Here is a 16722-nt window from a genome sequence, read left to right on the forward strand (position 1 = left end):
GCTGTGCTGATCTGAAGGCACACACACAGACAGCCCTGTGAGAGACTGCAAAGGGAAGCTGCAGGCAAATTACTGAGAAGAATCTATCTATTCAACGACAAACATCCAGGATGCAGTGAGAAAAAAGGATCGGAAAGAAAGAAGAACTGGTATCCAGAAGAAAGATACGAATGCGAAAGAAACCTTGATGGGATAGAACTTACACAAGGCCATGTAAGTGATCCACTTATTTATTTTGCAAACCTACACATTTAATACCATACGTGAGCTCGCCACCCAAGGAGTTAACCATCTCTCACTGAGGGTTCAATAGAGGTGTTAGCACCTCATTGACCATCACTGAAAGAAAGTACACTTCAACCTCATCTTTCCTCACGCTGTGCTCCCCCATCTCTTCTTGTGTTCCATTTCTACCAAGTGTCCTGGATAGATCCTGGTGGGGTCTTTTTGAGTCACACGAGGACATCCCAAGCAAATTACAATAAGGCTGTATTATACCTTTCTTACCATAATAGGACATTTACATCTAACACGAACCACGGTTAGAGATAGCGCCCGGGTAAACACATCATAATACTAGAGATGTATGTGCCCAGTATTACCTCTCTGGACATGTATGTGTCCAGTATTACCTCTCTGGACATGTATGTGTCCAGTATTACCTTTCTGGACATGTACAGTATGTGTCAGGTATTACCTCTCTGGACATAGTAACCTCACCCGCTCATGGAGCCGTGGGATTTCCATGAGCAGGGAGAGGCCAGGCCTGCTGCTAGGGGGCGGGGCAACTTCCTCCATCCTGATTGGTTGCTGCTGGGTAATGCAGCCATTCAGGAGGAGGTATCAGGAGCCTGGGGCGGGGCCAAGGAGAGGAGGAAACAGCATGGAGCGGAGAGAGGTGTGTGGGTCGCAAGTATATCACACCATTCAACATTGTGTCCAGTATTTTTGGAGAAGCAATCTGGCAACCTTAAAAACACCTCTCTTCAAGTCAATCAGATACACCAACTTGTAGGAACAGTAGCATAGGCTACTGTTTTGCAAACTGTGGTTTACGTGTACAGTGCCTACTTATTCTGTGACTTAACATTTCTACCTTTCTCATTTAAAGCTATTTTCAACACTTTCTCCAATTTAATACTATACTATGTATTGTCAAATATTCACACATCTACAGTACACATCTACAGACGACATTGATTTTGTTTCCTTAAAATCTTTTGTCCATGTTCTAATTTAACATTATACTTTCACTAACAAGTTAATGATATCCAAAAACGTTTCATTAACTGAAAAAAGGTAAATGTGACCAGGCAAAAGGAAATGAAGTCTTTCGCACTTATATTTTCAGCTATTGTCTGTGCATATATAGAAAAGCAGATCACAGTAATGATTATCAATAACGGTTTTGGTACTTTTAATTTCACCCTTACATATGTGAACTGGATTGTAGGTAAAAGAACCTTCGCTGGGTGAGAAGAGTGTTGGAGAGAGAGGAGGGGACGTTTGTGATTGAACGGAGTTATAAAAGTTGTCCTAGGCAGGGTTGGCTTGAAATACTACAGTCCCCTGGAGGTTGAATGGAATAAGAGACTAGTAACAGTAAGGTTCACAATGATATTATCAAATCATTCTGTTTCACAGCAATATTACATTATTACACACCAAATTTCTAGAATAATAGTAGATATTTCTCCTGCAAATGAAATACACAGCTCAGTGAGATTTCTGTACCGGTTTACATTCCCAAATGCTAAAGAGTTAGCTAGTGCCCAGCAAATGAACATTTGTGGAATCCTCTTTTTGCCGGTTTGGAAAATACTGTACGTGATTGAGTTTTTTAAAAGCAGCTACACCAACTGTTTTCTTTTTAACTTACCTACACAGATGTAGGTCTCACTGAGCTCATTCGTGGTCCCCTGAACTCAAGGGACCCTCCCCCAGTTCAGGGCGTGTGAGACAACTGATTCAATAATGGCCACAGGACCAGGGTTCCGGCAGCAAATAGAAAAGTAGCCACGCCATGCGAAGATGAACATGGAAACATGTTTAGCGGAGACTTGAGAGAGGTTTGATTATCTCTGACTTCTCTCTTTACCTGATGTCACTGGCAGTTCAACAAGATTTTGGACAGGCAAAGTTACCTCCCCCCCCCTCCCCCAAACTCATGTGCCTTATTTTTATTGGATCTCTGATAAAGACAGTGTGGGATTAAGGTAACAAGCACTTGATTGTCAAACTCTCCCCATTCAGAGGCCGCTAAGAAATGCAATTTATAATTAGTTTACAATGAAGCAAAATCCGTGGGATTGGATCAGCTATACTCTGCAAAGTTTTTCGGTTTACTTAAATTTGGATGGGGCGGGGGGAGACGGGCCCTGGCTTCTAGAAAAGAAACCAACGAATACGAGTAATGTGGAGTGTTATAAAATTTTAAAAAGGCATGTTTGATCAGTACCAAAAGTGCCCAGTATTTCCCTGGGAACCTTACTGGAGGATTTGCTGCTTTAAGTTAAAATTAAATCTAAAAAATATGTGTGTGTAGGCCCCCAAAATAATGGAGTAAAAACATCTATGGGTGCCATTTAAATGGTGTATTAACCCTTTGAGTGCTGAAGGGTTCTGCCACCTTCAGCACTTATGATCATGTGACCACTCTCACGAGATCGCTTCCCGCTTCAGCTGATGTCAATTGAAGATGACACCCCTCCCCTACCTTAAGTTTGCTGTCTGCGCTGGTTGCAAACGCCCCCTAGAAAACAAGCAAAACCCCAAGACATACATTGTACCCCATAATGGCCGAGAGGGTGCCACACTTTATGCAGTATGCTCTACGTCTACAGGGCACGCGTGGGATTTATCCAGGCCGCTATATACTTTAGACAGCTATATCATTATAAAAAAAAAAGTTATCCATAATTGAAAAGAATAAGTAGGATTGCTGATAAAAACAAAACGTATTAAGTAATTGACATTACTTACTTTTGCTGCCCCTATTTGTTCCTTACGAAACTTTTCAAGTGGAGATATTAGGACATCATTGGCATTCTGAATCTGCAAAACACAATATAAACGGGATCTGTTTTATAGACATTGGAATTAAATAAAGCTGCAGAGCGAGTACAGCTTCCATTCATTCAACAAATACAATAAATGTCCTCATTTGGTACTGAATTTGGACAATGATAATCGTTTAACTAAATATATAAAGAACACTTATGAGCATGCTCACATGTCTAGGACAGGTCCACAAACCTGCTTTACTCCATAATCACACCACATACCGTGCTTCCACTGCAGCACAGAGTTCTGGGTAATAGCACACATATTATTCACATTGTCTGAGACTGGTCCGACTTACCCCATAATCGCACAGTATAACATACGTGTGTATATGTATACCATGTACAAAATATTCTGTATAATAAAAAAAAAATGTTATATCAAATATTTTATTCTCAAAAAGAAAACACTTTCTTTTGAGGACAAAATATTTTCTTAATGAAAAATCTTATAAGCAGAGCGCACTGTGCATTGATTTATGGGAAGATTTTATTGCTGAAATATACACTATTAAAGTTCTATTCAAGCACTCCAATGTGTGACTGTTACATTTACGTCATGTCCTAACATTCTTCACAAACTGCATTTCCTGTCTATTTATGGAATATTTATGGAGTATTCCACAGAGAGGGGGCGAATTAAGCATTTGTTTTCTGTTGAACACACTATTAATGAATGCAGAAGGGCCCTGACCTTTATCTTTCCCCCTCTCTAACTAAAAAAGACACAGCTTATTTCCATGGGAAATGTGGGCATGCAAAGCAAATATATTTAGCAAATCGTCAGAGGAATGCTATTGGTCACCTCTCCTGTTTATCTTGTTTAGTACTATAAATCCTTAACATAAATTCTGACAAGAGGCAGACACATGTGTCCACATCTGGAGTTCAAGGCCTAGGGACAATCATACTGTACGTATTAGCCCAAAATGGCATTTGAATAGTAAAAACATGAGAATTTTTGACATCACAATGAAACAGAGTAAAACACAATCTTTATTAAGTAAAACAAATCAGATCTGATAATTTTATCAGGATCTTCAGCAATGGCAAACCAACCTTAGTGGGGTGTACGTTACAAAGGCGACACAAGGCTATGCTATTGTGTTGAACAGCCCCCTGTATAATAGCAATAACTGTATTTAATATAGCGCTTTTCCCCAATGGGAACCAAAGACACAGTCCCTGCCCAGATGAGCTCACAGTCTATGTGCCTGAGACAAAGGGAGTTAAAGTCACTTGCCCAAGGTCACAAGAAGCGGACACTGGGAAATGAACCAAGTTCCCATGATTCAAACCCAGTGTCATTGTTTTCAGTCAGTGCCTGTACTGATCCGATCCTTCAGCCTATAATCATAGTTACATATGTAGCACAGCTTCCCCCACCCTATGGGAGGTATGGCGGCTACTGGGTGTGTGGTGCGTTCCCTGTGGCTCACAGGAGGCCTGAATCTCTGCTGCTGGGAGCTTGGGTGTACCTGATCGATCTAGTGACAGCGCCTCCACCTGTGCGGGATCCTACTATGTTGCCGCCGTGTCCTGGCTGTGTCCCTCACGCTTGTTGCTACAGGGCAGTGTCCCTATCTACTGGTATGGTCCCTGCAGCAGCCAAACGCTAAACAGCGAATCGGGGCCTAGCTGGGGCTTAAGGGGGTCTCTGGCCTAGTGCAGGAGTCACAGACACCCTGCACACACACCCTACTCTCTCCTTATCCCAGCTCCGACTGGTGTGCTACTCAGTGCGCCAAATGTATCAATCCGGCTGCTCTGTAATCTCTGAGGCCCTATTGGTTGTCTGGCTGCATGTGATCTATCAGCCCTGGTGCATGATGGGTCTTGTAGTCCCCGCAAAGCCTTTTCTGTATTGGCCACCTCTAGAAGGTCCTCTGCGCATGCGCAATCCACTGCGCATGCGTGCACACTCTCTAGACGGCGGCGCCCTGCAAAGGGAACCGCGGGGAGCCTCCAGCGACTCACTCGCCTCCCTGAAACTGCCGCAATGCTCCAGTGGGTGCCCCCGCTGTAGCGGAGGTAAGAGGGGGAACCGGGGGGTAACAGGGACCCAGGCTATACATAGTAGATGAGGTTAAGACATATATATGGCAATCAAGTTAAACGTATATTAAATAATGACACTTCTTTTTTTAAAGTTAATTTTTTCTTTCATTGAAAAATTTGATTATATCTATGGGTTAAATACATTTGTTCAGAGATTGTAAGAATTGTAGAAAAACATGACAAATACAGTAGAGCTATTTAGAAGCTTCTTTTTTTTTTATAGAAAAGGTTTCAAGATGCAACACATTCAGCAACACACATTTCTAAAAATAGCAGTACGATGGAAAAGGAATACTTCATACAAGATGCAGATAATTTGCTAATTACCAGACCCCCCTTTTTTATAGTGATATACAATGTGTATGTATGTATCCGTAATTGTATTGTATGTCTTTATTGTATGTCTTTATTTATATAGCGCCAAAAGTGTACTCAGCGCTTCACAAAGAATACATAACAGGGAATTATAATAATACAATAAGTGCAGCAAAATCAGACAATAGGAATGGAAATCCCTGCCCCGAAGAGCTTACAATCTAAGTAATAAAAAAGGGACTAAAACTGTAAACACTCATTTTTACTAGTTGTTTGAAAAACAGAACTATTTATTGTTGCTTTATGACAAGCTGTAATGCTATTCTGTTTTGTGTCGGTAACACATTATTTAAGCGCTTATAGCATTCAATTCAAACCGTGTGAAAAGGGGTATTTTTAATTCCCTGGGATTTGTAGTGCATCACATTGCATGCCATTATTGGTAATGTAAATATGTACAGATGACTATGACATGTGGTAAAAGTTGGACATAGCAGTATATGGAATGTGAGACCATGATTACATGTATTTGGACTCTTAAACTATGTCTATTGCCCATAAAGTACTGTATTTGCTGGCAAAGCTGTTTCTACTCTGGTTATAGGAAGTTACTGTATACATTCCACACATTTACTTTTAGATGTTAATAGGGCTCTTATTAGCTGCAGCTCAAAATAGATTCAGAATGGGCATATAGGTTTTCCCAGTCTCAGGAGTAACAAGCACATAAAATAACCTTTTCCTGGAAAGAAATCCGAGTTTAAACCCCGTCTGACTTAATATATACAGTGATTAGACTTTAGATGAATTTTCATTCTCAACCATGAGATAGATCTTCAGAAGTCTGTCACATTTGCGCTAATAACGACCGTTGCCGAAATCTGGAACAGACGTTATTTTACTTCAGTTTAATGTGTATCCTCAAAGCTAATGAGAGGCAAAAATGACGCCCGTTAATAAGAGGAGCAGAGTTAATAACAGGGGTTTTCATGGGGCAGAGATGTGTTACCCAGAGGTGCACAAACTTTTTTGTCTGTGCCCCCCAACCCCACCCCCTATTTATTTTTCTCTAGCATCGGCGCCATCATGTGACGTCACGTTGCCATGGCAACATGTTGCGATTTAACCCCACTGCGTTATTTGATTCCGCATTGTTATGGCGACGCATCGCCAGAAACCGCTGGAGAGCAGGTAAAAAGCATACAGAGGCCTGGCACGCTCCCCCGGGATTTTGCTTACAGTTGAGGGGAAGAGCGCGGGGCCCCTGTAAGCGCTGCGCCCCTCCCCCCAATTTTTTTTTGTGACAACCAGTTTGTTCACCCCTGTGTTAACCAATACACTGCACATGCACATTGGCAAAACAGTAATGTGCGTTAATTAACGCATGCGTTAAAGACTAATTTCTCATGTGCATTATCTAAAGCTAATGCAATTATTTTTATAATATGGATAATTTAAACTTTTTTACACTCATTTGTTTCTCCATTATTTATAGTGTTCTTCCTTCACTTATTTTAACTGTATATTGCTAAAAGTTAATTATTATTGTAGAGATATGCATGGATAAATATTATTGTACATCCATACTTAATAAAGTATGAATACAGTATATACCATATTAGGTCACAAACATATCCTACATGCAATTCAATTACTAAAAACCATACAATAGGTTATGATGTGTTTCAAACATTTATATGATCCCTAATAGTTGTTTGTGTGAGACATAACTTTTTGTAATGAAAGGGATACGTCCTATACTCCGTATATTGCTTTTAGGCTATTCCCAGAAATAACGCTATGATAATCATGATCTGGATGTGACTGTTTTTCGTTTGACCTAAATATTGTTGCGTTACTTCAATGCACTAACATGAGTGGAGGTCTGCGGATCTCCGTTGTAAGGTAAACTGATAATTATCATATGATTTTCATATGAATAGGTAAAACGTCCGTTAAAAGATAGCGATATGCCATTTTTCATGTGAACGTGAGGACATCATAATGCTAAGCCCCTTTGGGGATATCCGTCATGATTTTAGCGTCTGTTAACCCAATAAATAAATATTTAACGGACTTCTGAGGATACGCCTCCGTGTTATTTTATTGTGAATTATGTTTTTATAGTATAATTCCTGAAACACTGTAATATTGCTTATGTTTCCTTTTGAAGCTTCAATTTGAAGAACTGAAGCAGTTAAGCTTGAATGAACACAGTACAGTATATTAGTAACAATACCCGCTAAATGTCTGAAACATAAACAGTGATTCGCAGACTTGTGAGAATGTAAAACTGTTCTTGTACGTAGGACGTCTAAATGTAACCTCATGTACTTATTTATCTGAAGAAGAGGACAGACTGTAAAGGTCTGGTACAAACAACACCTATGACTATTTGAATTATGCTGCCCAGCACTTTGGCTAAATCTACTGATTAAACAGATTGTGTTACTGGCAATTGTTACATGACAAATACTTCGTTTGAAACCCTAATTATGCAGTCTCCCTCTGGGGTTCCATGTTTCACACTTGGAAACCAAGGGTTACAGAGAGCTGAAAATAGTATGGTTCAGACACAGAGGATCCCCTGGTTACATTGTGTAAAAGAAAAGGGAGGGCAAGTTAGGGGTAATTGCTGCATTTAACTGTAGTTGCTGCATTTTTGACCGTTATTTAAGTTTCCACAATTAGTTCATCCTCTTGTTATTTCCAAGCCATTGCATACCTCAGTGACATCTGCACAATCCATCTGTAATGGCACTATGAACAAATTAAAAAATACCGGCACAAGTAATGAAACATTTAGCACTATACTGGTCACCATACATTCACTGTTTATAACAACTCTGTTTTGGAAACCTTGACTACTTACTAATCTATTTAACAATTAGGACATACCTGGCTCTGTAGCTTGGTCGCTGGTTTCTTAGAGCCGTGTATACCCCTGAGAATACCCCCTTCAAATTCCAAAAAGGGCTATCTCTCGCCCATATAAATATTCGGAGTCTGTTGCCCAAACTGGATGAACTAAGGGCATGGTGCCTTATGCATAAACCAAAAGCCATCGTTCTTACAGAAACATGGCTAACCCCTAAAACTCCTGATGCACATATTGCCATTCAGGGATACTCCATTTTTAGGAGAGATAGGTCAAAGAGAGGAGCAGGGGTGTTATTTTATATTGCAGACACCTTACAATTTACAATGTTACACTGTTAAATTGCCCCCCAAGACCAACCTCTTTTGAAATCCTTGTTGGCAGTATCTGCCTCCCCTTCTCTAAGCCCGTCCTGATTGCTGGCATCTACCGCCCCCCTAAAGCCCCTCCACAATCTCTGACTGATATCACCCAGTTTCTTGGCTCCATTTCCTCTCTGAATGAGAAGACTGAGCTGCTAGTTCTTGGGGATTTCAACTTCAATTGGCTTGACCCTAAAAACCACAAAATCCACACACAAATCAAGTCGCTTAACCTATCGCAACTCATTTCCCAACCCACACTAACAAACCTGAAATCGCACAACCATTCCTTGCTTGACTGGATTTTCTCCTCAAACCCCAGCAGAATCCAATCCTCTGGCATCCTTCCTGACATTTTCAGTGACCATGCAATAATGTACTCTGTAAGGAAAATAAAACCGCCCCAATCAAGCCCTAAAGTTCTCCTCACTAGAACATTTAGAAAATTTAACCCACAACAGTTTCTGGCTGACCTTACCAACTGCCCTTGGCACAGAATCGATTTAATTCCTGACCCTGATTCTGCGCTCGACTATTTCCAATCCGAGTTCTTAAAACTCTGTGATACCCATGCTCCACTACGCAGAATAAGGGTACGGGGTGCCCACCTTCCATGGGTTACAACTGACCTTATAGCACTCTACCAGTTCAGGGATGCCTTGTGGAAAGCCACAAAATAACTGGCACTACCAAAGATCTCAATCACTACAGATGCCTGCGAAACATGTGCACAAGGCAAACAAGGCATGCAAAAGCACAATATTACTCTGACAATCTCCTCCAGAACACATCAAACCCAGCTAACTTCTGGAAGGTTATCAACAACATATTCCAGCCTTCTAACCATCAACACCCAAGTAATATCACTAAGGGCGATATTACTCTGACAAACCCCACCGACATTGCAAATGCATTCAATGATTACTTTGTGGGGTGTGCTACTAACTTATTAGCAAAACGCAACCCAAACCACAAACCTGAATCTCATCCTGGAAGTACCCCTATAGCCCCACCCCCTCCCAACATTGCCCACAATTTTCAATTCAGTAGAGGCGCAAATTCTTTATTTTCTTCATCCTCTCCCGTCGGCCGGTTCCATGCACAATGCCATGCCATGCGCGGGGGCGGCAACATTGTAGAAAGGCTGACTAACCTAAACTAAAACTGCCGCGCGCGCGCACGGCATAGCACACAGTATAGAACAGCCCTTACTCCTTGATCTCTTAGCTCTGTTACGGTACCAGATCCCTAGTAAGATGTTGTTGGTGCCTTGGGCAAAGTGTGAATTGAGAGGCCCACCCACAAAGGTGCTTATATAATCTTCCTAACAGAATATGGTAGAAACTTCTAGAACAGTACAGTACATTATAGCACAGAATAGTATAGAAGATTATGGAACATTCTAATATAAAACACAAGAGAACATTCTAAAACATTATGGACATTTCTAATGTAGAACATACTTGCAGTTGCGTGTTGTTTCTACAGTATACCACAGAAATATACCAAAGAAGTCAGCCTAGCCTAAATCCATGTCTAGGGTAACAGATTTAGGCATACTGTGCTTAGCCTACAGCACTTCACTTTTATTGTTTTAAAGATGTGTCTAGTTTTTTGTTGTGCATTATTTTTTCAATACATTTTCAACCAATCAAATAAACTACCTATTCCATAAAAAAAACTGCAGAAACATTGTTTGTGAATACATTTTTTTGATGAAAAGTTAGGCTATATAAAATGAAAAGCAATATACTGTTTTCACACTGTAATCATAATGTTTGCTGCGTTCCGTTAGAACTACAAATTTCAAATCTTATATTTCGGGCCATAGTATTTGTGCAGCCCCTGGAAGGTCGGGGGCCCTTGGAAGGTCCGAGGTCCTGGGCTACAGCTAAGTTAGCCCCTGCCTTAAGATGGCATTGCTGTTACGCAGCCCATAAAATGAATCACATTTGTGTTTTATTATCAGTTTTTGATGAACAAGCTCTGCTCAGATCTTGTAATTTAATGGAGTCATAATATGAAATTACTATTCCATGAACAGTTTCCATTCTTTTATCCACTATTGAAATAAGGTTGACAGGACTGTATTTCCCAATATCTTAACTGTAAGTATTTATTCTCAAGACCATCTCAACAACATCTCTCAATCACAACAGATTACATAGCTCTCACTGAGCGGGTGTTTCACTAAGGTCCGTTGCAAGATAATTCAGCCAATCCGGCATTAACTCTCATTGACTTGAATGGTAGTAAACGGCAGATTGGCTGTGTTAACCCACAATAACCTTAGTGAATCCCCCCTAAGCTCCCTAAACTTGGCTTTATCTCTACCAATCTTCTTGTAGCATCCAACTCCATTCCATTTATATTCATGTTGCCAATGTGGGCTCTTTCACTTGCTCTTTCCCAGGAAAACGTAGTGATTCAGGCTGTATTTGCCCAGGCCCTACCTACACTGTACATTCCTTTCATTCTACCGTTTAGCTTTTCATCAACTGCTTGTTGATGATGTCTGTTTCTTTCACTCTGCCTACAGCCATACATCATTTAGCTATCACTATTCCTTATTCCTTACAGTGACTCAGACTATGCCCCCATTTATCATTATTAAGTACAATATTTTCCTCATCAATAGACTTTCTCATCAACTGCCTCAAGGAAGGATTCAAGGATGTATCGGATCCCTGCTGATGCTGCAACAATTACCTCCCCATCTGTGCCATATTATTCCCATCTATCATGCCCTGTCTATTTGCTCGTTGATCGTGCAAAGGATGGGCACAGTAATTTTCCAGATTGACTTCTACAACTCCACTTAACAAAATGAAACACTATTGCATCTAATTAAAATATAGGAGGTTACCCTGAGACATACAGTATCTCTTATTAAGACCTTTAACCAATTGTTCAAAACAGTGACTCTGTTCTATACCCCATGTCTGATAATAGGCTGTTCGGTTCAAAAAGCTTCGAAATTGTAGTCAGCTGGAGGAAAATCTAGATATTTCAAAATTTGGGCAAATTGCTCCCCCTTTAAATATTTAATTAGTGGACTGACTAGTGAGTTCAGTATGGCTAAGACTTGCAATTTAGCTATTGAAAACAAGTGCATTACCTGGAAGCCAAGTTAAAAATTGCAGGGTTTAGCAGGACTGCTACTTAAATAATCCAACAGTGTTTAAAGTAGATTAAACCACTTAAAACGCCAGTCCCTCTAGTTCATAACAATTGTACTGTTTTCTCAGCATACCACCTTATTATATTTTGCTGTCACAAGTCTTTGTATATGTCAAGTGGTTCTAATAAACTGTCATAGGGGATTTCTCATAAATCATTCACAGATCATTACTAGGAATGCGTTTATACGGCAGGAAGAATATTTTCCAGTCCATTTCCTTTTCTTGTGAGATCTTAAAAACGCAATTGAATTATTTTCCGTAGACATTTAATTGCTTGTTTAACAGATTTAACAGACTAGAGAAGTCAGTGTGAAATATTTGTGAAACATTAATGTAGAGTTTGTGTCACTGAGTAGACATTATGTGGAACAGTGTCTGATGGGACCATTAAACTTAGGTCTACATTGTGATACAAAGTTACCTTACCTACATGTACATTTATTCTTCAGTGTTAAAAGCATTGGCAGTTAATCTCCAACATTCTCATTTTAATTTACTAAGGAATTGTAATGCAAATCTGTGCTGAGCTAAGAACGTAAACAGAAAAACAGAAATCCCTTCTGATGTACTCACTATAAATCAAAAATAATAACATTTTAATAAGTATTCAGAAAACAGAAAAAATACATGCTAATTAAAACCTAAAAGATAGCGCATGTTAACAACAGCTAGTGAGTGAAACTTCTCACTGGGTACTGAAGAAAAACCCTGTTTGCCAATATGTAACACTCCCCGAAGAAGTTCCTAGTCGGAACGAAACACGTGTCGGGTGACGTCATTAGTGTGACCGGGTTAGCAGTAGCCTGGACAGTTTTCAATCTTAGCACGGTGTACTTTGTCAGCTGCTAGATAACAAAGATGTGGGCCGAATAAGGATCCCACTAGCTAGCACTTGAAGCCTGTTCAGCTCAAGCTTGGGTCTTATACCTGTGTCTGTGGACACTGGATACTCAGTGTTCCTGTGTGTGGTATACCAAACTGCCACAAAACGCTGAGCTAGAAGCAATACTTCTCAACTCTCAGACATAGCCCTATCAAGGTAATGACAATGACCTGGTGTTAAGGTCTTGTCTGTTATATTACATAACAGCATAATCACTGTTGAAGCCACAGCAAATCTTAGCTGTGTGTCTTTTAACCAGTGAATACACTGTATCTCCCAAACATAGGAGGTATATCCTGAGAGGAAGCAGGACCCAGACTTTGCATTTTTATGCAGTGATACTGGGTTTATTATATCTAATCTATTGCTTCACAACTAGACCCTATAGGTATACCAGTGGTCTGATCCAATGACATATACTTGAGCTGCACGATTGAACATACTTACCTCTGTTACCATTACCACATCATGATATCCTGATGTTTTCAGTAGATACCTAAGTGTTACATATTGGCAAACAGGGTTTTTCTTCAGTACCCAGTGAGAAGTTTCACTCACTAGCTGTTGTTAACATGCATTATCTTTTAGGTTTTAATTAGCATGTATTTTTTCTGTTTTCTGAATACGTATTAAAATGTAATTATTTTTGATTTATAGTGAGTGCATCAGAAGGGATTTCTGTTTTTCTATTTATGTATATCCTCTCTATCCCAGATAGCACCACCCCTAGTCTCTCCCCCGTTAGTTACCAGCTGAGCAGGGTTTATCCACCCTCTCTTCCCATCCCCCCTATTAAATACAGAGCTAAGAACGTACCAGTAAAATAATACAATTTCATTATATTCCAAATGTAGAGAGAGAAGCTGCCACTAAGTAGTAACATATTAAAGCTGCAATTCAGTCTTTTTTTTTTTTTTTACTTCAATAGTTTCATGTGTGCAATCTCTAATTACCTAAAGAACTGTATAGCTGCAGGTCAGTTCGTTCTCCATGTATTGATAGGTGAAATTTGGTGACATAATTAGTGAAGGGATCTGTTTTTCTTCTGCTTCTGTCTCTCAGTGAAAGCTCATGAATATTCATGAGCACTCCTGCACTGACATGTGCTAGAGGGAGGGCAGTGCTGACAAAGGGGTGTGCCAGGGCTTGTGACAAGACATGAAGGGGCAGTGCCTTAGCAAATGGCTGTTAAAATAGAATACAAGAAAATTGGTCTTTCAAAGTTGTTTTTTTAAAAACAGAAAATGCTAAAAGTATTTTTTCTTACTACAGAACTGATTTATTAAAAAACACACACATGCAGGATATTGACTGAACTGCAGCTTTAAGGCCCCTAGTCTGCAAGGTGTGATATGTGCAGATGCCGTGCTGTGCAAAGAAAGGCCCCGTTAAAGCAGCAGTGCAAGTTGGTGTTTTTTTTATTGAATTTTTTCTCTTTAATACGTGCATTATTAGGAATCTCTCATTTGTGATGTCATTTGTAAAACTTTTTTTTTGGATACCCCCGGTTGTGCTCTGTTACTTTTTCATATCTCGTATCCTATATAACTGGAAGGCTGAAGCCCATAGGGATTAAAAAAAAAAAAACGAATCTCTCTTGCTACTACAGTACTTCTGCTTCTTTGTAAATTGCTGAGGTTTGGGGCCCTATTTAATTTTGCCCAGAGAGGTCAATATTGATTCGAGCCCATGGAAGGTTGCGTTGGTTGTCCTAAAGAAAGGTATTATTCTGCAGGTGTGTGATGGTAACAGTGCAGATTTAAAGGTTGATACATCATTTTCTGTTGATTTTCATTAATTATAGTATACTGTAGTACATAATAGGCAGATGTTTGGGAAGGTGGAAACATGACATACTGTACTGTACCTAATCCTCAATCTGTACCATAGCTGAGTTGCTGATTAATGATATGTTTGATGTCTCAGGAAAGCAACCATTTGTGAACGGGCCTTGCACACAAAAAAAACAAAACGTACAAAAAGTTTAAATATGCTGCAAAATGAATGCTCATTTTACATCAACATCATTGTATCTTGTTCTGAAACTCCCACAGCAAGTAAATCATTTTTGAGAACCTTTGTTCTTATGTCCCTTTCTCTAACCTGCTGAGTAGCCACAGGCAGCCACAGTTAAAAATGTACCCTGTTATATTTGGAGATAGAGGTCTATATTTACTATGCAATGCTATTCTGTAACACACCTTCTTGCGCCTAAAGATACCTTCCGACCCATTCACCTATATGGGCCATAAGATGTTTTTCAGTGGCTTATGGAACAGTACTGCATAGTAAATATTGACCAGAGAGTTTTAGAACAGGGGTGTGCGTGATTTTTCGGGGGGGGCGTGGCAGTTGAAGACACCCTGCGCTCTTCCCCAAGGCTTTTAAATTAAATGCCGGGAGATCGCGTAAGGCCCCTGCAACTTCACTTACCGGGATTCAGAAGCTCGGTGTGACACGTCGCCATGATATCACGTGACGTCACATGACCCCGCGGCGTCATCTGACACCGGTTGCCATGGCGACGCGGCGACATCACAAGACCCCGGCAAAAGAGGTAAGAGGGGTGCAAGCATGGGGGGGAGCAGGCAAGGGGGGCGCAGGTCAAATAGTTTGTGCAGCTCTGTTCTAGAATATAGGAAGGAACCGAGAACCCCTTCAATCAGAAAAGCTACATATAACTGAAAAGGAAGTTTGATAACAGCTTGCTGCTTGTTTCCTATTCATTGTCTTCCTTGATTGCTGTTCACTATATCATAAAGATTTTCAGGAGATTTACCTCTGACTTTTAGGGAATATTAAGGCAAAAATCCACAGAGCTGTTAAAGGTGTGTATCCGCCACCCGGTTTTATTGTTGTTTGTTTTTGTACTAGATGGGACGCAGTTCTGCTCCGTTGACTCTTCCCGAGATAGACAGCTCAGAAGATGTCCTGGTACTGTGCCCACCCAGGTGAACGATATGGTGATTTAAACATTCTGTATTACCCGAGCCAATAGGAAGACATCAAGTCATCCATCACGGCTACCTATTGGCTTGTGGGACATTTAAATCAGCATGGAGAATCTTCTGAGGTAAGTATCTCGGGAAGCCGGGGGTCTCTGAAGCTGAAACTAACGGGGTTCAGCCCTGGATGCCCCCTGCTTCCCACCTATAGGGGGAAGGGATTTTTTTCTCCATTACATGTTCCTTTATGTGACTCAACATGATGTTAGTCTCAGTTCACATCAAGTTATGTCTTTGGCATGCATCTTCAAAGGCTATAAAGTATATGTTAATTTAGAAAAATGATCTCAGTGTGCCAAGTGAAAAAAAAAAAAAAAAAAAAATATATATATATATATATATATATATATATATATATATATATATATATACTAGCTGATATACCCGGCGTTGCCCTGGCGTGGAAGGGCAGGGGGCATGGAGTGGAAGGGGGGGGGGCAAAGGGCAGGGAGGGGGGGGCAAAGGGCATGGAGGGGGGGGGCAAAGGGCAGGGAGGGGGGGCAAAGGGCAGGGAGGGGGGGGCAAAGGGCAGGGGGGCAAAGGGCAGGGAGGGGGGGGCAAAGGGCAGGGAGGGGGGGGCAAAGGGCAGGGAGGGGGGGCAAAGGGCAGGGGGGAGGGCAAAGGGCAGGGAGGGGGGGGCAAAGGGCAGGAAGGGGGGGAGCAAAGGGCAGGGAGGGGGGGGGGCAGGTCAAATAGTTTGTGCAGCTCTGTTCTAGAATATAGGAAGGAACAGAGAACCCCTTCAATCAGAAAAGCTACATATAACTGAAAAGGAAGTTTGATAACAGCTTGCTGCTTGTTTCCTATTCATTGTCTTCCTTGATTGCTGTTCACTATATCATAAAGATTTTCAGGAGATTTACCTCTGACTTTTAGGGAATATTAAGGCAAAAAGCCACAGAGCTGTTAAAGGTGTGTATCCGCCACCCGGTTTTATTGTTGTTTGTTTTTGTACTAGATGGGATGCAGTTCTGCTC

At 40.7% G+C, this 16722-nt stretch overlaps 1 protein-coding gene across 3 annotated transcripts in view; it reads right to left on the reverse strand.

Moving 5' to 3' along the window:
- Positions 1–16722, reverse strand: part of ARHGAP42 (Rho GTPase activating protein 42) — a 407208-nt gene that overhangs the window by 178642 nt on the left and 211844 nt on the right. For all 3 annotated transcript variants that reach the window (XM_075592450.1, XM_075592448.1, XM_075592449.1), the window contains one exon: positions 2983–3054. In XM_075592450.1, coding sequence (XP_075448565.1) covers positions 2983–3054 — 72 coding nt within the window. The remainder of the gene's footprint in view (positions 1–2982; positions 3055–16722) is intronic.

This window comes from Ascaphus truei, chromosome 3 (genome assembly GCF_040206685.1).
Source record: "Ascaphus truei isolate aAscTru1 chromosome 3, aAscTru1.hap1, whole genome shotgun sequence".
NCBI classification, from domain to species: domain Eukaryota; kingdom Metazoa; phylum Chordata; class Amphibia; order Anura; family Ascaphidae; genus Ascaphus; species Ascaphus truei.